Source organism: Phacochoerus africanus, chromosome 6, assembly GCF_016906955.1.
Source record: "Phacochoerus africanus isolate WHEZ1 chromosome 6, ROS_Pafr_v1, whole genome shotgun sequence".
Lineage (NCBI taxonomy): Eukaryota > Metazoa > Chordata > Mammalia > Artiodactyla > Suidae > Phacochoerus > Phacochoerus africanus.
Genome location: NC_062549.1, coordinates 83830698 through 83852427, shown reverse-complemented (window position 1 = coordinate 83852427; position 21730 = coordinate 83830698). Strand labels below are relative to the sequence as shown.

Sequence of the window (21730 nt, the reverse complement as noted above, 5' to 3'; positions counted from 1 at the left end):
TTCCCTCTCCTGCTCTATATTACTCTGCAGGGCGATGTTGGGCTTGCTATGGGTAAACTGTATGGAAATGACTTCAGCCAAACTACCATCTCTCGTTTTGAAGCCTTGAACCTCAGCTTTAAGAACATGTGCAAGTTAAAGCCACTTCTGGAGAAGTGGCTAAATGATGCAGGTGGGTGAATATATTAAAAATTTCCTCATTGTCCATTGAAATTTCACAGGAGGTATTATTGTATAAATTGGGGTTTATGGTTCTTATTACATTATTGATACTACAGGACCTTAAAACTCACTAATTTTGGAAGGATCAGTATAAATTATGACTACATAAATTGGAAAGCTAATTCATTTAAATGATCTAGTAATTACAAGGTATATAATCAGCAATACTTTTTAACCTTGGAATATTTCTTGTATTTGAGCCCAGGGTGAGGGACAGCTGAAAGAAGAGGATAAGAAAGGCTATATATTTAAATAAACTTGAAAAATAAGATTATTGGTTCTTCCAATGAATTGTGATAAATTTTTTCCTATAATATTTCTGCTTTGTTTTTTAAAATGACATATATTGGTATGTATATACAATGGAATATTATTCAACCACTTGTTCTTAAAAAAGTCATACACAGAGTTCCCATCGTGGCTCAGTGGTTAAGGAATCCGACTAGGAACCATGAGGTTGCAGGTTCCATCCCTGGCCTCTCTTAGTGCGTTAAGGATCTGGTGTTGCTGTGAGCTGTGGTGTAGGTCACAGATGTGGCTCGGATCTGGTGTTGCTGTGGCTGTGGTGTAGGCCGGTGGCTACAGTTCTGATTAGACCCCTAGCCTGGGAACCTCCATATGCCATGGGTGCAGCCCTAGGAAAGACCAAAAAAAAAAAATTTAAAATAAAAAAGTAATACAAATGAATTATATACAAAACAAACAGATTCATAGACATAGAAAGCAAACTTACAGTTACCAAAATGGGAGAGGGAGAGAGGAAGGACATATTTGGAGTATAGGTTTAATAAATACAAACTACTATACATAAAATAGATAAACAATGAGGATTTACTGTATTGCACAGAGAATTATATTCAGTAGTTTGTAATAGCCTATAATGGAATATAATCTGAAAAAAAAAATTGTAACTGAATCACAGCAAAGTGATTCAGTTACAAAATATTGTGAATCAACTATATTTGTTTTTTTGTAAATGACCTTATATTTCATACATTGAAATTGAGCTGTTGGTTTTTGGGGGGTTGTTTGTTTGTTTAACTTTATGGCTGTACCTGCAGCATGTGGAATTTTCTGTGCCAGGAATTGAATCTGATCCACAGCTGAAACCTATACCGCAGCTGAGGCAATGCCAGATCTTTTAATCCATTGTGCCTGGCCAGTGAGTTGAACCCACATCCCCATAGTGGCCTGAGCCACTACAGTCAGATTCTTAACCCACTGTGCCACTGCAGGAACTCTGTTAGTTTTAACTTAAGTGTTTTGTGCTGAGGTTTCCTTTTGGAAAATTTGAATTTTGAGTCACAGAATCATTGACCATGAGAGCTGTAAGGAACCATAGAGATCCCCTATACTATGGTTCCCCCTATAAATGTGGGCATAAATCCAGTCTTTGGAAAAGACAGACCTATAACTTCCAGCCTTATGTAGTCTGATTTTATAGTTCTGGGTTTGGCTCACTGGTCTCTTCCCTCCATCTCATTTTTTTGTAGAGTGGAAAGAAACTCAGAGAATTCTGTGACATGCCCAGGGTCATTAAACAGAATCTTGTTTAAACTTTAAAGTGTATAGAAGTGTTTCATTATGTGTCTGGTTTGGGGGAAGGGAAATACCAATGAAATAAAATGAGAGGTCATTTGCAAAATAAATGTTAAACATTGAATATTTTCCAAGAAGCTTTCTTCCTTTTATCCTTAGAGCTAATAAATAAATCAGCAAACAACACCAAAACATAAGAACAGAACTGAGAAGACATAGAGTTAAGGGTAGGGGTAGTAAATTTCTGCTTTCTCAGAAACAAAACAGAGAGTGGCAGTGACAGTATAAGTCAACCATTCTGAGACAAAGAATGCCAAGAACAGTGGAAAGATCCATGGTAGTAAACTATATTTTAATGTAGATTATGAAAACCTTTTCAGATGTGCTTTTAGCTTAACATACATTGGTCAGTTTTGTTGTTGTTAACATACATGTATTACATACATAAATTGTGTTCAGTTAATTTGATTCACTTGTTTTCTTCTTTCTTACAGAGAACCTCTCATCTGATTCGGCTCTCTCCAGCCCAAGTGCCCTGAATTCTCCAGGGCTGGGAGTTGAGGGCTTGAACCGTAGGAGGAAAAAACGCACCAGCATAGAGACCAACATCCGTGTGGCCTTAGAGAAGAGTTTCTTGGAGGTTAGTAGGTTTTTACTTTTCATATACATGGGTTTGTCTGTATAGTACAAATGTTAATTGCTGTAGACAATAAAATATAGACTTGTAAGCCTTGGCCTTTATGCATGCTTATAAACATACTGGAGAAAATAAGACAAAGTAAGTTACTGAGCATAGAAAACAAAACCAGAGTTCTTTAGGGTTCAGAGGCTCAGATTCATGTGAGCACTCAAGGTGAGGGAGGCAGCAGCTGCTGTAGGATACGTGGGAATTCACAGACAGGAAGAGGTGGGAGAAAAGCCCTTCGAGCAAAAAGCACCCAGGGAGAAAAACCATGACACGTATCAGGGGAACACAAGTACTTTGGTTTGGCTAAATTCTAGTGTTCGCACACTTAGAATAGTAGTTTGGAACCAGAACACTAAAGGCCTTGATGGGCTATGAAGTTCACATTGCTTCTGAAACTGACAGTATTAACGGCCTGAACCTAGCCAGAACACAGATTGGGACTTGAACCCATGTGCCGGGACTCAAACCTGGCCCAAACCCAGATTGGGACTTGAACCCACGGTTTTAAATTAGAATCACTCACCCTGTGTCTAGACTCACTCAGGTTCAGGTTTTGCATGTCTTTGCGCAGAAGGAATTCAGCGAGAGACAAAGTGATGGGCAAGAAATAGATTTATTGAGATAGGACGCTTGTGAGAGATGCAAGCAGGCAGGCAAGGAACCTCTGCCCTGAGGATCTGGTGGGCTACAGTTTTATCACCTAAGGGGGTGAGGGTTGGAAAAGCCCTCCTCTTCCTTTCTGGGAGTAGTAGTTCCTCCTTAGTATTCAAATCTGCGGAAGGGTGGTCCTCAAACTCTTGCCCTTGGTCTGAATATGAATGAAGGCCTCATCCCATCCCCCACCCAAGACCTGAGGCAATTCGCAAGGCTCCACTAATGAAGCAAAGCTGTCTTGTGCTGAAGTCTTTTTTGAGCAATTTATTTACTTACAGTGATCTCCCATTGTCCCCTAAGTTTCCCTCGTGATCTATGGTCCTTTATTGAGACTTCTAAAAACACCTGTGTCTACTCCATCCCTATCACTTCTGCAGATGTTTGTCTTTTTGTACCAGGGTATTGGTACCAGGGAATAGCAAAATCAAAGCTTCCAACAAAATTTTAACTTTCCTAATTCAGAAAAGGCTTGAGCACAGTAGAAGGAGCATTGAAATAGGAGTCTTTATCAGTTTTGCTACTTATGAACTATGATTGGTCAAGTTACTTGGTCTCTTAAAGGTAAAGTTCTTTTTTCTGTAATAATAACTGCCTTTCCTGCCCCACAGCCTTGTTGCGTGCCTCATGTTGTCCAAGTGAGACTGTGTGTGTAAAGCAGCAGGAAATTTCTTAAATTCCCACTAATAAAGTATTGGTTTCATTCAAAAGTAATTGCCCTTTAAAATAAAAAATATATATGTATATATTCAAGAATAACTTATTCTAAGTTAATATAACAACATTTGATAAATATATATATGCTCATTAGAAAGTCTGTCTGTAGAACTTCTTTGTTAAAAGTGGAGTAATGTGGCCACATAAACCCCAACTTCATTCTCTTACTTGTTCCTCCCCATTTATTCATTTAATGGCATTTTATGCCAGTTTTCCAAAAGAAGATTTTTTTTTTCTCCTTCAGAATCAAAAGCCTACCTCGGAAGAGATCACCATGATTGCTGATCAGCTTAATATGGAAAAAGAAGTGATACGTGTTTGGTTTTGTAACCGCCGCCAGAAAGAAAAAAGAATCAACCCACCAAGCAGTGGTGGGACCAGCAGCTCACCTATCAAAGCAATTTTCCCCAGCCCAACCTCACTGGTAAGGGTGAAGAATAGAGATACAAGCTCAAGGGTTAATTTTTACAATTTTACAAATCACCTATCAAATAAATGTATTTCACTATAGGAATTTACTGTACATATTCATATTGAATAAAGGTATATAAATTTAAAATGTTACCAAAGTAATTAAATCTCTTCTTGTTAACCTAAGAACTTACTGATTTTTATTTTTTAAAGTAAACAATTTTCTTTCTTTTTTTTTTTTTTTGACCACCCCATGGTATATGGAGTTTCCAGCCAGGGATCAGATCCGAGCCACAGTTGTGACCTAAGCCACGCAACAGCAACACCAGATCCTTAATCCAACTGTGCGGGGCCAGGAATCAAACCTGCGTCCCAGTGTACCCAAGACGCTGCTGGTCCTGTTGCGCCACGGCGAGAACTACTAAAGTAAACAGTTTTAATCCTTTCCTATTTCATTGAAGTTCTATTATTCTCTTCTCTGGTATAATTTGCTAGGTTATTATGTAATGGGAGTAAATTTGTGGTTAATTCCAGTTATCTAAAAAAATCTTTAGTTGCTTTTTATTCATGTTGGGTTCTGAAGCTCAATTTATTAAACTTACACTTACGTGATTAAGTGACAATAAATTCCCAGATTTATTGAACTTGTATTAAAACAACTGTCTCAGATCTTTATACACATGTTGGCCTTTTATTTATAACCTCATTGAGTAACCTCTGCTGTTAACATGAGGATAATATTCCTAGACTGAAGGGACATGGAGTGGCCATGTGACTCCCTTGATCTTTACAATTATAAATGTGATGCCACATTTCCAACTAGGATTCCAAAGATGGAAATATTGTTGAGTTTGCATTTCTGATACCTTGTTAATTTGTTTTTAATTTATTTGATTATTATTCTATACTGGGAGGCTATTCAAACTAAGGTCCTCATTAATAAGCACTTACTAATTTGTTAAGTGAAGCCTATAGTTGTTAAATGGTGAAGCTTTAATCATAAAGTCCATGAGATGGTAGTAATGAAAAAGTCACTAGGTACAATTTTGTTTTACGTAGGTGACTATTTTGTGTTTTGGATATATTTCTACTAGAAGAAGGAAGGACGGAAGGCAGTATTTCTTACAACAATGTAGAAATACTTATGTTATTTCAAAAAGAAACTGTTAGTTTTTTTAATTTGTTTACATTCTTTCCATAGTATAATTTTATTAAAAAAGCAAAACTTAAGACAGTCTTGCCCCCACATGGTCGAAAATGAAAGTAATACAAGAACCCTAGATTAGGAGTTCCCGCCTTAGCGAAATGGATTGGATTGGCAGCATTTTTGGAGCAGTGGGACACAGGTTCCATCCCTGGCGTGGCATAGTGAGTTAAGGATCTGGTGTTGTTGCAGCTGTGACATAGGTTGCCACTGCGTTTGGACCTGATCTCTGGCCCAGGAACTCCATATGCTGTAGGGCGGCCAAAAAAAAAAAAAAAACCACCCAGATTCTCTGATCCCCTTGAGTAGTTTTTTCTTGTTTAAATTAAGTTTGTAATAGGTATAGTATTTCTTACTGATTTAGAGTATATCTGACTTGAAATTTGGGGATTTTTTTTTATTAATTTCTTTTTAAAACTTGGGCAAAGGTATTTGTAATATCAGTGAAAAACCATCTACTAAAAGCAACGTTTCAACATAAGCCAGTTTTTGCAACTCCCGAGATCAAGGAATAACTAATAAAATCATTTCATTGTAGGTCCTTTTATTTTATTCTATTATACCTGGAATTTTAAAATTTTAATAGGAAAAATAAATCTATAATATGGACTTTAAATTTTTGTATCTTGATTTTTAAATGCTTTTGCATATTTTCACTTCTGACCTCTAGGTGGCAACCACGCCAAGCCTTGTGACAAGCAGTGCAGCAACTACCCTCACAGTCAATCCAGTCCTTCCTCTAACTAGCGCTGCGGTAACTAATCTCTCTGTTACAGGTAAGCAGCAACCAGGCTGTGCAGCTCTTAGGCAAACAGTAGGTCCATGATAGGTTTCTGTGAGAATGTCTGCCATTAAATTTTTCAGAAGGACCACTTTTACATAAAGATTTTCATATCTTTTTTCTTTCCCACATTAGTCTGTCTTCTACATTACTCTCAGAGTTACTTTTTTCCAATTAATTCCTCCTCTCCTTAAAAACCTTTAATAGTCACAGCTTTTTTGCATTCAGGAAAACATCCAGATTCATCATGAATTCATTGACCCTTGCCATTCTGGACCTTATCTTCTACTAGTCTTTTCCCTATCCCATCCTCCAAACGCAGGAGGGATCTTCCATACCTTTGTAAACATCCCCACAGCCTAAATGTTGTCTATCCCAGCCTCCATTGCTTTCTGTTAGTGATGAAACTCCTCCAGCTTAGATATCAATTCCTCTTGGATATATACTTTAACTTCTTCATGAAATTATTTATTTCTACCTGACTATATTGTGAACAATTATATTTTTATACGTCTGTCTTTTCCAGTAGACTTTGTACTTCTCAAAAGATCTGAGTGTTCTTTTTGAACTATCAGTGCCTAGCTCAGTGCTTGGCACACTTACAATTAAAATGAATAAATAAATGTTTTCCCTTTAATTGGCCCACTCCCTAAATGTATCTAAAAACTTAGCATTTCATCAAATGTTTCTTGGTGATACGTAGTATAGAAGGCATTCTGTAATTATTCATCAGGTTGATATGTGCTAGTAAATCATTGGATAGATTTGTGATATTTCACAGTCAAGCTTAAACTTAACCTGGGGTTGAGGAATTTGGGGGTTTTTTTCACTCAGACTTTAAGGTCATAACATCACTTTGTCTCTGACCTAACCACGATGTAAAAATTAAATAAATGGCTCTATATAGTTATTAAATTTCAAAGTTATTAGAAAAATTTCATAATATTCTTTGTTTATGCAAAACAGTACTTTTGACCTCTTTGAAACTGTGGTGAAAGCTGTAAACTTTTCCCTTCACAAAATAGACATATCCACAAATTTTAGTAAGATACAAGGAGGTTTATAAATGACAAACCACATCTTTCCCCCTCCTCACCAAGACTTGGCATTTCTGGATACCTTAGAAGCAAATTAAAAACCTCTGTTCAAGAGAGCACTGAGGTATATGGAATGATTGGCCAACGGTGACATGCTGTATAACACAAAGAATTCTACCCAATATTCTGTGATAATCTATGTGGGAAAAGAATCTGGGAGAGAATGGGTATGTGTATATGTATGACTGAATCACTTTGTTGCACAGCAGAAATTATCACAACCTTGTAAATCAACTATACTTCAATAAAACTTAAAAAAAAAAATGTTTTAAAAGGCCAAGAAAAAATCAAAAATGAAGAAGTAATATATTTTGGAAAAAAAGAGTATATAGTATTCAGCACCTCAGCTTAATAAGCAAACTACTGGTGATGGATTGCCATTGTATCGGGCACCAGGAACACGAAATTCCTGCCTTTGAGGAATTTATAGTCTCCCCTGACTGCCTTTAGCTGGTAAATTGTGTACTTCACCTTCCAAACAAATTATAAGTCATATTATATTAGATTTAAAGATACTCATCTTGGAGTTCCCATCGTGGCTCAGTGGAAATGAATCTGACTAGCATCCATGAAGACGCAGGTTCGAACCCTGGCCTCACTCAATGGGTTAAGGATCCAGTGTTGCCATGAGCTGTGGTGTAGATTGCAGACTCGGCTCGGAATCTGGTGTTGCTGTGGCTGTGGTGTAGGCTGGCAGCTACAGCTTCAATTCAACCCCTCGTCTAGGGACCTCCATATGCTGCAGGTGCAGCCTTAAAAAGACCAAAAAAAAAAAAAAAAGATACCCATCATTGTAACTATCTTTTATAAATTTTTTGATGATCTTGACTGACTAATCGAATTTTCTTAAACTCAATTACTCAGTCCATTTATGTAGATTTAATTATGACAATTTCCTGAAATGTTAGTAACTTTTTTGGAATGAAATTTTTCTTTTCTTTTCTTTTCTTTTCTTTCTTTTTTTTTTTTTTTGTCTTTTGTCTTTTTAGGGCCGAATCCAAGGCATATGGAGGTTCCCAGGCTAGGGGTCTAACTGGAGCTACAGCCGCTGGCCTACGCCACAGCAGTACAGGATCCAAGCTGCTTTTGCTACGTACACCACAGCTCACAGCAACTCCGGATCCTTGACCCAGTGAGCAAGGCCAGGGATCAAACCTGCAACCTCATGGTTCCTAGTTAGATTCGTTTCCACTGTGCCATGACAGGAACTCCTGAAATTTATCTTTAATTACTAAAATTTTTAACATAGGAAATTCAAATAGGAAACACAATCACAATGAGTACTATTTATTTTATTTTATTTATTTATCTTTTTTTTTTCCCTACAGTACAGCATGGTGACCCAGTTACACATGCATGTATACATTCTTTTTTCTCACATTAAGTGTACCATCATAAGTGACTAGACAGAGTTCCCAGTACTATACAGCAGGATCCCATTGTTAATCCATCCCAAAGGCTACATTCTGCATCTCTTTACCCCAAGCTCCCAGTACCTCCCACTTCCTCCCCTTCCCCCTTGGCAACCACAAGTCTATTCTCCAAGTCCATGATTTTCTTTTCTGTGGAAAGGTTCCTTTGTGCTGTATATTATATTCCAGATATAAGTGATATCATATGGTATTTGTCTTTCTGACTTACTTCACTTAAGATGAGCGTCTGTAGTTCCATCCATGTTGCTGCAAATGGCATTATTTCATTCTTTTTTATGGCTGAGTAGTATTCCATTGTGTATATATACCACATTTTCCTAATCCAATCATCTATCAGTGGATATTTGGGTTGATTCTATGTCTTGGCTATTGTGAATAGTGCTGCAATGAACATGCGGGCACATGTGTCTTTTTTAATTAGAGTTGTGTCCAGATATATGCCCAAGAGTGGGATTGCTGGGTCATATGATAGTTCTGTGTATAGATTTCTAAGGTACCTCCATACTGATCTCCACAGTGGCTGTACCAGCTTACATTCCCACCGACAGTGCAGGAGGGTTCCCTTTTCTCCACATCCCCTCCAGCATTTTTTATTTGTGGACTTATTAATGATGGACATTCTGACTGGTGTGAGGTGGTATCTCATGGTAGTTTTGATTCGCATTTCTCTAATAATCAGTGATGTTGAGCATTTTTTCAAGTGTTTGTTGGCCACCTGTATATCTTCCTTGTAGAAATCTCTCTTCAGGTCCTTTGCCAATTTTTCAATTGGGTTGTTGGCTGTTTTGCTGTTAAGTTGTTTTTATATTTTAGAGATTAGGCCCTTGTCAGTTGCATCATTTGAAACTATTTTCTCCCATTCTGTAAGTTGTCTTTTTGTTTTCTTTTTGGTTTCCTTTGCTGTGCAAAAGCTTTTCAGTTTGATGAGGCCCCGTTGGATTATTTTTGCTTTTATTTCTGTTGCTTTGGGAGACTGACTTGAGAAAACATTTGTAAGGTTGATGTCAGAGAATGTTTTTCCTATGTTCTCTTCCAGGATTTTGATGGTGGCTTGTCTTATATTTAAGTCTTTCAGCCATTTTGAGTTTATTTTTGTACATGGTGTGAGGGTGTGTTCTAGTTTCATTGATTTGCATGCAGCTGTCAGGTTTCCCAGTGATACTTGCTGAAAAGACTGTCTTTTTCCCATTTTATGTTCTTGCCTCCTTTGTCAAAGATCAACTGACCACAGGTGTCTGAGTTTATTTCTGGGTTCTCTAATCTGTTCCATTGGTCTGTCTCTCTGTTTTGGTACCAGTACCACACTGTCTTGATTACTGTGGCTTTGTAATATTGCCTGAAGTCTGGGAGAGTGATGCCTCCTGCTTGGTTTTTGTTCTTCAGAATTGCTTTGGCAATTCTGGGTCTTTTGTGGTTCCTTATAAATTTGTGGATTGTTTGTTCTGGTGCTGTGAAAAATGTCATGGGTAATTTGATAGGGATTGCATTGAATCTAGACTGCTTTGGGTAGTATGGCCATTTATACAATATTAATTTTTCCAACCCAGGAGCATGGAATATCTTTCCATTTCTTTGAATCCTCTTTAATTTCCTTGATTAAAGTTTTATAGTTCTTGGCATATAAATCCTTTACCTCCTTGGTCAGGTGTATTCCCAGGTATTTGATTTTTTGGGTGTAATTTTAAAAGGTATTGTATTTCTGTATTCCTTTTCTAATATTTTGAGTACAATTTTTATTTTGTCTTTGTATCTTTTTATATGCATATAGATGTACAATTCTGATAGTATTTACAGTATACTCTGCTTTTTTTTAACTTAACTTTTTTTTTTTTTTTTTTTTTTACTTTTTAGGGCCGTACCCAAAATATGGAGGTTCCCAGGCTAGGGGTCAAATCAGAGCTACAGCTGCTGGCCTACACCACAGCCACAGAATGCAGGATCCAAACTGCATTTGCTACCTACACCACAGCTCACAGCAACACCAGATCCTTGACCCAGTGAGCAAGGCCAGAGATCGAACCCGCAACCTCATGATTCCTAGTTGGATTTGTTTCTGCAGTGCCACAACAGGAACTCCTTAACTCTTAGAATAAGTATCTTACTCTGTTATTACAATGTTTTACATTTCTATTTTGATTTTCCCTTATTATGTCGAATGACTTTGCTATAATTTCATAAACATCTCCATGTGCTGCCATCACAGTTAAGTTCTACCAAGGGCGACCAACTTTTCCAGCTTGAGCTCTGCAAATATTACATCCCAAGAAACCCCTCAATCTCTAAGCCACGTAACTGGTCTCACTTGTTCACTGTTATATTCCTCATGTCCAGCATACCACTTAGAGTATAAGATACCCAGTAATTATTAAATGAATGAAGTTCTCACTGTTATAAATAATGCTATAATGAGCACCTTTGTACATATAGCTTTTTCTTAAATTTTTTATTTTGACATAATTTCAAGCTTACAGAAAAGTTATAAGAATACTTCAAAGAAATTCTAAATCTCTTCCTCACATTCTTCAAATATTAAAATCTTACTGTATTTGCTTTCTCCTTTTTCTCTTTCTGTGTGTTTGTTTGTGGTTATTTTTATGAACTATTTTAACAGCAAGTTACAGATATACCCCATTACCCTTAAATATTTAACTGTATATTTTTTAATTAAAAAATTGCTATATATAACCAGCGTATGATTATCAAAAATCAGAATGTTAACATTGACTCAGTTGCTAATATCCAGTAAACAATCCACATTTAGATTTTGCCAATTATACCAATAATGTTCCTTATAGCAAAAGAAAATCTAAGCTCATATATTGCATTCATTTGCTGTGTCCCTTTAGTCTCATTTAATTTGGGACAATTTGAATCTTTCTTGGAGTTCCCATTGTGGCGCACAAGAAACAAGCCTGACTAGTATACATGAGGATGCTAGTGGGTTAGCAAGTGCTAACCTTGCTCAGTGGGTTAAGGATCTGGCATTGTCCTGAGCTGTGGTATAGGTCACAGACACGGCTCAGGTCTGGCATTGCTGTGACTGTGGTGGCATAGGCTGGCAGCTTCATCTCCAATTCAACCCCTAGCCTGGGAGCTTCCATGTGCTGCAAGTGTGCCTCTAAAAAGGAAAAAAAAAAAAATGACTCTTTCTTTGTGTTTTGTGACATTAATATTTTTGAAAAGTATAGCTAGTTATTTTGGGTTTGGGGGGGTTTCTTTATTTTAGCTAGTTATTTTGTACTGTTTCCTCATGATTAGATTTAGATTATGTACTTTTGACCAGCTAAAATCAAGATATTGGCTAGGGCTGTGACCTCATGTGAGGCCCAAGATCTTCCAAGTTTATTAGTTGGCAGAATTCTGGTCCTCATGGTTATAGAACTGAAGTCCTCTTTTTTGTTGTTGTTGTTGACTGTCAGCTTGGTCACTCTCAACTCCTACAAGGCTAACTTCAGGTCCTAGCCTCATGACCTTACAACATGGCAGCTTCTTCAAAGCCAACATAGAATCTTCCTTGAGTCATTGAAATCACTCTGCCCTACTTAGTTTCCTCTTCCGGTGCCACTGTTTGTAAAGTGCTTCCAAATACAATCCAGGTGATTGTAGGGCCCACATCATTTGTTTCCCCCTTTTCAGGACTCACAGCCTTGTGCTGCCTATTTTCTCATATCTAGAACATTTTCTCACATATTTCTCTATTCTTGTTATAGTGAAGGGTAAGTTTGCTCTCATTTACTCTGTGTGTGTGTGTGTGTGTGTGTGTGTGTGTGTGTGTCTTTTTAGGGCTGCTCCTGCAGCACGTGGAGCTTCCCAGGCTAGGGGTCCAAGCAGAGCTGTAGCTGCTGGCCTACACCACAGCCACAGCAATGCGGGATCCAAGCCGCATCTGCGACCTACACCACAGCTCACAGCAACACCTGATCCTTAACCCACTGAGTGAATCCAGGGATTGAACCCACATCCTCAAGGATCCTAGTTGGGTTGGTTAACCACTGAGCCATGATGATGGGAACGCCACTATCATTTACTCTTAATGGTCAAAAGCAGAAGCCTCTAAAAATGTTAAATTAACATTCAGCATTTATAATTGTGACAGATGAAGTCTAAGGTGACCCCTACATGGTGCCTGCCTCCTAATGCTCATGCCTTTGTGTAATCCTCTCCCCTTGAGTGTGGGCTGATCCTTTAGTTTGCTTCTTATCAGTAGAATGTGGTAAAGGTGATATGATGTTACACCATGATTATTTTACATTTTATAAGACTCTGTCTTGTTAGCAGACTTACTCTAGAGACCCCTCTCACCAGTTTGATGAAGTTAGAAATGAGCAACCATGTTAGGAAGCTCACAAATCAGGGCACTGAGGGTGGCCTTCAGTCAGTAGCCAGAAAGAAGCTTGGCACTTAATCTAGAGCAGCAGGCAAATTCTGCCAAATGATTTCTGCCAACAACTCAAGTGAGCTTAGCAACATATTCTTCCCAGACATGGGAATGGAATAGAATGGAATAGCGTGGCTGACACCTTGATTGCGGCCTTGCAGAGGATGAGCTAGGTAGGCTGTGCCTGGACACCTGACCCCCAGAAACTATGAGATAGTAAATATGTGTTGTTTTCTGCTGCTAAGTTTGTAGTGCTTTTGTTAAGCAGCAGTAGTATCAAATGGATTTTCTTTTCTTTTGTCAGCAGTTGCTCAAAATCATACCCCATTCCAATTTTTGTTTCCTATTTGGACCATAACTTCTTTTATTTATTTATTTAGCTTTTTAGGGCCATACCCATGGCATGTGGAAGTTCCCAGGCAAGGGGTCAATCGGGGCTATAGCTGCCAGCCTATGCCACAGCCATAGCAATGCCAGATCCAAGCAGTGTCTATGACCTACACCACAGCTCATGGCAACATTGGATTCCCCAACCCACTGAGTGAGGCCAGGGACCAAACTTGCACCTTCATGGATACTAGTTGGGTACATTTCCACTGTGCCACAACAGGAACTCCCTGGACTATAACTTCTTATTATAGCCTCTTTTCTTCTGACATTTCTATAACTGTTTCTGTTGACAAAAGTAGCATATTCTTTCATCCATATTATTACTAAAGACAATTAGTATCTTAATCATACAGCTTGTCTAATGCAGTCTACTTTTCTTCCTGAAGACTTTCTCCTTGGGGTCCCTGTGATTGTTTGTTTTAATTTCTTTTCATTGTGTTCCTGAGTTAGAGCTAGTATTTTTGAGAACCCATGTCTCCCTCTACTTTGATTCCTTTTTGTTTTGCCAGGAGCAGATTCTCAAAATAAGTTTTTTCTTTATTTAGAAAGGTTATGTGGGAGGGAAAATTTCCAAGCACATACATAAGTAAAAAATATTTTGTTCTCACAATTTTTTTGTCGTTTGTCCAGTAATAGAATTTTAGGTACAGAATTACTTTTCCTTTGAACTTGGAAGGTATTGCTCTGTTGTGTTTTAGCATCCATTGTTACCGATGAAAAGTCAGATTTCAGTCTAATTCCTTTGTGTTGATAATTTGTTTTTTCCCCTCTGTAAACTTTATCCTCAGTTCTTTATTTCTAAGAACTTTTATTTGTTCTGATTCCTCCTTTTTAAAGCAGTCTATTTTTAAAATTTATTTTATTGGCGTATAGTTGATTTATAGTGTTAGTTTTCTGCTGTATAGCAAAATGATTATCAAACACACATATATTCTTTTCATATTCTTTTTATTATGGTTTATTACAGGATATTAAATCTAGTTCCCTGTGCTACACAGTAGGACTTATTGTTTATCCATTCTATATATAATAGTTTGCATCTGTATAGCAGTCTGTTTTTAATTTATAGAGACAGTACAGATTACAGTGGTGTTTAAGTTGTTTCTTCTGGCCTCAGTTCTTATTCATTTTGTTCCATTTCTTTTGTCCTGTGGATTTTTCACATTATCTGGTGCTTTTTGGTTAGTCATACTGATGAATGCAAGGCCTTTTTACTTAAGATAAGTAGCTTGAAATGTTTGTCTGTCCTTGTGTAGCATTTGTTACTCAGCATCCTCTCCAGTGAGTGGAAGGGAGCTGTAAGCTATGACTGTGGAAAGAGAACTGCCAGACCAGGCTCTACCCTCACACCTTCCTTAAAGGAGAGGGATGCCAGTGCTTATACAAAGTTCTTAACCTTCCATACTCAGATTTTTATTTTCTTCAAAGAGTAGTAGGTGACATTAGTTCTGCTCAGTTGAGAAGTCTGGTGGAAGAAGGGACCGTCCCACTGACAGAGCTGGTGTGTGAACAGTCTGATAACTCTCTTCTCTGCCCTTGCTTCCTACTCCTGCTTCAGGATTGACAACTCTGAGCTTGGATTACCTCAGGGCTCCATGGGAGTAAATAATTCCCACTTCTACCATGCCTTTCTGGACTGTGGTTGGTTTCTCTGCCACCCAATTTTAGTCTCTTTCTCATTTTTGCAAGTATATCAAAATCTCAAGTTCTCCAATATCTTTCTCCAGAGCTCTCACTCCATTTTTTGTTTCTCCACCATCATTTGGGATAGGATTTTAGAAATGAAGGGAAAAAAAACATATCCTTAATCTATCATCTTCTAAAAGAAAGCTTGTCTGATTGTCTGATTATGTATCTGACGTGTCATTTTTATTTTCTCAGTATCTAGCATGGTGCTGGCACATAATATGTTCTTGATAAACTTTTCCAAAATGGATACAAGAATGATCATGACCATACTACTCCAGAAAGATATGTATTCTTTTTTTTTTTGTCTTTTTGCCTTTTCTTGGGCCGTACCTGCAGCATATGGAGGCTCCCAGGCTAGGGGTCCAATCAGAGCTGCAGCTGCCGGCCTATACCAGAGCCACAGCAATGCCAGATCCGAGCTGTGTCTGTGACCTACACCATAGCTCATGGCAACGCCGGATCCTTAACCCACTAAGCAAGGCCAGGGATCGAACCTGCAACCTCATGGTTCCTAGTCAGATTCGTTAACCACTGAGCCATGACGGGAACTCCCAAGATATGTATTCTTATGTGTCTTAAGAACTTAGAAAAATTCCACAGCCCTCAATAATCTCAACTAAACATGCTCTGCCTCCAATTCTTTTTCCAAAATAGCATTTCATAATGGAACCGTATGCAATGCCATACCCATTATCAGCCCCTTCCCATTCAGCCCTCCCCCAACCCATGGAAATGACTAGTCTATTCTGTCTCTTTGAGTTTGCCTGTCTTGGACTTTTCATATAAATAGAATCATATAATATATGACCTGTGCCTATCTTTTTCCATTTAGCATATTTTCAGTGTTTATCCATTTTGTGGATTATATGGTATTTCATTCCTTTTTATGTTTGAGTGATATTTCATTGTATGGATATGCCATATTTCGTTTATTATTCATGAGTTGATGGACATTTGGGGCCATTTTAAGTACTGTTGCTATGAACATTCATGTACAAGTTTTTATGTGGTTCTGTGTTTTCAGTTCTCTGGGTATATATTTAGAAACAGGATTTCTACATTATGCCGCATGCTGGAATTTTTTGCCAAAAAAATTAGACCATTTAGGTGAAATGGACAAATTTTAAGAAAGACACAAATTATCAAAACTGACTCAAAAAGAAAAAGAAATAGAAAATCTAAGTGGACCTAAAATTAGTAAAGTGAATTAATCAAAAAGAAATGCCAAGACCCAGATGGCTTTAATAGTGAATTTTCAGATATTTTAAAAAGAAATAAGTCTCTTCCAGAAAATAGAGATGGAGAAACAACTCATTGTATAAAGCTAATATTACCTTGATACTGAAGCCAGAAAAAGATTTCACAAGAAAATAATTATAGACCTTTACCCCTCATGAAAATGTACACAAAAATTCTATGATGAAGCATAATAATGTGCAAAAATAGAATGTGTGCATGTGTGTGTAACTGGGTCACCATGCTGTACAGTAGGAAAAAAAATGTATTGGGGAAATAACTATTTAAAAAATAATAATAATTTTAAAAAGGAAAAAGAAAAAAATCTGCATAAAAACCCTATCCAGTCTAGCAAAATATAAATATTCTGTATCATGACCAAGGGGTTTCTATCCCAGAAATGTACAGTTGGTTTAATAATAGAATATCCACTTAATGTAATACACCATAGTACTAGAAGAAAGGACTCAGACCTCGTGATCATCTCAATAGGTATAGAAAAAGCATTTAAGGAGTTCCCATTGTGGTTTAGCAGATTAAGAACCCAACATAATCTCCTTGAGGATGCGGGTTCAATCCCTGGCCTCACTTAAGGATCTGGTGGGTTAAGAATCCGGTGTTGCCTTAAACTGTGACATAGGTTGCAGATGCAGTTTGGATCCAGTGTTGAGCTGTGGTGTAGGCCAGCAGCTATAGCTCCAATTTGACCCTTGGCCTGGGAACTTACACATGCCACAAGTGAGGCTATGAAACGAGGGGGGAAAAAAAAAAAGCATTTGCCAAAATCCAACACCCATTCAATGATAAAAACCTGGAATAGACGGGAGCTTCCTAGCCTGATAAAGAACATCTACTTAGGAGTTCCCGTTGTGGCGCAGTGGTTAACGAATCCGACTAGGAACCATGAGGTTGCGGGTTCAGTCCCTGCCCTTGCTCAGTGGGTTAATGATCCGGTGTTGCCGTGAGCTGTGGTGTAGGTTGCAGACGAGGCTCGGATCCCGAGTTGCTGTGGCTCTGGCGTAGGCCGGTGGCTACAGCTCTGATTCAACCTCTAGCCTGGGAACCTCCATATGCCTCGGGAGCGGCCCAAGAAATAGCAACAACAACAACAAAGACAAAAGACAAAAAAAAAAAAAAAGAACATCTACTTAAAAACCTACAGGTAACAGTGTATTAAATGGGGAAAGGCTGAATGCTTATCCCCCCAAAGGTTAGGAACAAAGCAAGAATATTTGCTCTAGCAGACTTTGAATTAGCATTGTACAGGAAGTTGTAGCCAGCTTAACAACAGAGGAAAAAAAAATTTAAACATCCAGTTTGGAAGGGGAAAATTTAAAGTTGTCTTCGTTTTCATTATCCTGTATGTATAAATTTCCTAAGAAATCCATACACCAAAAAACCTAATAGGACTAATAAATTAATTCAATTTTGATGCAAGATACAAAATCAATATATAAAAATAAATTGCATCTGTGTATACTATCAATGAACAGTCCAAAAAATGAAATTAAGAAAATAATTTTATTCACAGTAGCTTCAAAAAGAATCAAATACTTAGGAATAAATTTAACAAAAGAAGTATAAGACTTAAAAAGTAATAGCTACAGTTTGCTAAGAGAAGTTTTTAAAAATCTAAATGGAGAGTTCTTAAGATGATAATTTTCTGTAAATTGATCTATGGATTTAATACAATCATAACCCAAATTTGAGCAGGTGGTTTTTGGGGTTTTTTGTTGGTGGTGGTCAGTTGGATTTGAGGGGTTCCCCCCCCCCCAGTAATTGAGAAATTCATTCTAAAGTATATATGGAAGGAATCCGGAAGAGCCAAAGCAATTTTGAAAAAGAATGAAGTTAGAGGACTTACATATTCTGATTTCAAAGCTTACTATAAAGCTATAGTAATCAAGACAGTATGATACTAACCTAAGGATAGACATGTAGATGAAAGGAACAGAACTGAGAGTCCTGAAACAAACCTTTAAATGTATGCTCTATTGATTTTTGACAAAGACACCAAGGAAATTCAATAGGGAAAGAATAGTCTTCAACAGATGGTTCTGGAACAATTGGATATCTATATTCATGAAATAATTTAGACCCTGACCTGATACCATGCACAGAAATTAACTACAATGGATCAAAGGCCTAAATGTAAGAAACGAAATTTTTTTTTCTTTTTTTGTCTTTTTGCCTTTTCTAGGGCTGCTCCTTTGGCATATGGAGGTTCCCAGGCTAGGGGTCTAATCGGAGCTGTAGCTGCCAACCTACACCACAGCCACAGCAATGCGGGATCCAAGCCGCATCTGCAACCTACACCACAGCTCATGGCAACGCCGGATCCTTAACCCACTGAGCAAGGCCAGGGATGGAACCCGCAACCTCATGGTTCCTAGTCTGATTCATTAACCATGGCGCCATGAAGGGAACTCCAACAAAACTTTTTTTTGTTGGAGAAAATCTTTGTAACCTTGGGTTAGTCAGAGAGTTCATAGATATAGTACCAAAAGTACAAACTGTAAAGGAAAAAAAAAATAGTAAATTGGACTTCATAGAAAGTAAAACCTTTTGGAGTTTCCTGGTGGCCTAGTGGTTAAGGATCCAGCGTTGTCACCACTGTGGCAGGTTTGATCCTTGGCACAGGAACTTCCACATACCACAGGCACAGCCAATTAAAAAAAAAGAAAGAGGAGTTCCCATCATGGTGCAGTGGTTAACGAATCCGACTAGGAACCATGAGGTTGCGGGTTCGGTCCCTGCCCTTACTCAGTGGGTTAACGATCTGGCGTTGCCGTGAGCTGTGGTGTAGGTTGCAGACGAGGCTCGGATCCCGAGTTGCTGTGGCTCTGGCGTAGGCCGGTGGCTACAGCTCCGATTCAACCCCTGGCCTGGGAACCTCCATATGCCGCGGGAGCGGCCCAAGAAATAGCAACAACAACAATAACAACAACAACAAAAGACAAAAAGACCAAAAAAAAAGGAAAGAAAATGAAACATTTGTACTTTGTAAGACACCTTTAAGAAAATGGAAAGATAATCTACAGACTGGGGGAAAAAAATTTGTAAATCACATACCTGATAAAGGAATTGTATCTAGAACATATAAAGAACTCTTAAAACTCAGTAGTAGAATACAGACAACTTAGTTTTTTAAAAGAGCAAAAGATCTTAATATACATTATACTGGGAGTTCCCTGGGGGGCTCAGTGTTGTCAGCTGCCATGGTTCTGGTTACTGCTGTGGCATGGGTTTGATCCCTGGCCCGGGAACTTTCCACATCCAAAAAAAACCGAATACGTTATACCAAAGACAGGAATGACTAATAAACACATGAACAGATGTTCGACATTATTATTCATTAGAGAAATGCAAATTAAAACCACACTGAGGTACTACTTCATACTCACTAGAATGGTTGTAATCAAAAAAAGACCAAAAATAGTAAGTCTTGGCAAGAGTATGGAGAAACTGGAACCTTCATTTATTGTTGGTGGGAATGTAAAATGATACAGCCACTTTGGAAAAACTTTAGCAATGTCTTTAAAAATTAATGTAACTTTGCATCCTACATGGCAAGTCTCACAAGAGAAATGAAAACATGTCCACACAAAAACTTTTACACAAATAATCATAGCAGCATTATTCATAATAATAAAAAACTGGAAACAAGCCATTGCCTATCAACTGGTGAATGAATAAACACAGGTGGTCTATCTATGCAGTGGAATACTTTTCAGCCAGAAAAAGGAAGTATTGCCTTGTGCTGCAACATGGATAAACCTTGAAAACAGTATCCTAACTGAAGGAAGTGAGATGCAAAAGACTTCAAATCATATGATTCCATTTATGTGACATGTTCTGGGAAGGTAAACCTACAGATGTGAAAAGCAGATGATCAGGGGCTGTAGGTAGGGACAGGATATGACTACAGATAGGCACAAGGGATCTTTTTTGGGTGATAGAAATGTCATAAACTGGATTGGGGTGATGGCCATACCATTCTGTATATTAAAAATTACTGGATTTTACACAAGTTGGGTAAATTTCATGCCATGTATATTGTACCTTGCTAAATTTATTTTTTTAAAAGATGAGGTGAATGCTTGATTTGGCAGCACACACACTAAAATTGGAACGATACAGAGAAGGGCATTAACAGATACAAATTACTATACAGAAAATAGATAACAAGGATTTTCTGTATAGTATAGGAAACTATATTCAATATCTTGTAATATGTATATTGGAAAGTAATCTGAACAAAAACCTGAATTACTTTGCTGTATACTTGAAACTAATGCAATATTATAAATCAACTATACTTGAATAATTTTTTTTTGTTTAAAAAATTTTTTTCAGTGTCATTTGCCAAAAAGTGTCAGATGTATATCTCTACAGCTTTCAGTTATTTCCTTGGGAAATAAGTTTAATATTGACTAATATTATGAAATAAAACCCATTTGTAAAGACAAATAAAAATAAATAAATAAATTTTAAAAGATGAGGTAGGAAGTTCCCTTTGGCTCAGCAGATTAAGAACCTGACATAGTGTCCATGAGGATTCAGGTTAGATCCCTGGCCTCATTCATTGGGTTAAGGATCTGGCGTTGCCACAAGCTGTAGCATAGTTCGCAGATGTGGATCAAGTCTAGTATTGCCGTGGCTATGGAGTAGGCTCCAGCTGCAGCTCCAATTCAGTCCCTAGCCCAAGAACTTCCATGTGCTGCAGGTTTGGCCCTAAAAAGAAAAAAAAAATTTTTTTTTTTAAAGATGAGGTGGGGGAGTTCCTGTTGTGGCTCAGTGGTTAACGAATCCGACTAGGAACCATGGGGTTTCGGGTTCAATCCTTGGCCTTGCTCAGTGGGTTAAGGATCTGGCGTTGTCATGAGCTGTGGTGTAGGTCGCAAATGCGGCTCAGATCTGGCGTTGCTGTGGCTCTGGCGTAGGCTGGCGGCTATGGCTCCAGTTCAACCCCTAGCCTGGGAACCTCCATATGCCGTGAGAGCGGCCCAAGAAATGGCAAAAAAAAAGACAAAAAAAAAGATGAGATGGGAAGCAGGAGGTTGTGCTATATATTCTTGCATTTTAACTATCTACTAACCTTGTGAGGTGAGTGATGGCATCTTATTTTGTTGTCAAGGATGTTGAAACTCAGCAAGCATCACTTCCCTCATCAAAGTTGCCCAGGTAATTAAGTTACCAAGAATTTAATGTCATAAAAAATATGTATTGTAGTTCTCTTGTGGTACAGTGAAATGAGGATCCCATGTTGTCACTGCAGCAGCTTGAGTTGCTGC

At 38.0% G+C, this 21730-nt stretch overlaps 1 protein-coding gene across 5 annotated transcripts in view; it reads left to right on the top strand.

Moving 5' to 3' along the window:
• POU2F1 (POU class 2 homeobox 1) overlaps window positions 1-21730 on the top strand; it is a 181953-nt gene that overhangs the window by 152775 nt on the left and 7448 nt on the right. For all 5 annotated transcript variants that reach the window (XM_047784009.1, XM_047784011.1, XM_047784013.1 and 2 more), the window contains 4 exons: window positions 31-172; window positions 2256-2401; window positions 4062-4241; window positions 6103-6208. In XM_047784009.1, coding sequence (XP_047639965.1) covers window positions 31-172; window positions 2256-2401; window positions 4062-4241; window positions 6103-6208 — 574 coding nt within the window. The remainder of the gene's footprint in view (window positions 1-30; window positions 173-2255; window positions 2402-4061; window positions 4242-6102; window positions 6209-21730) is intronic.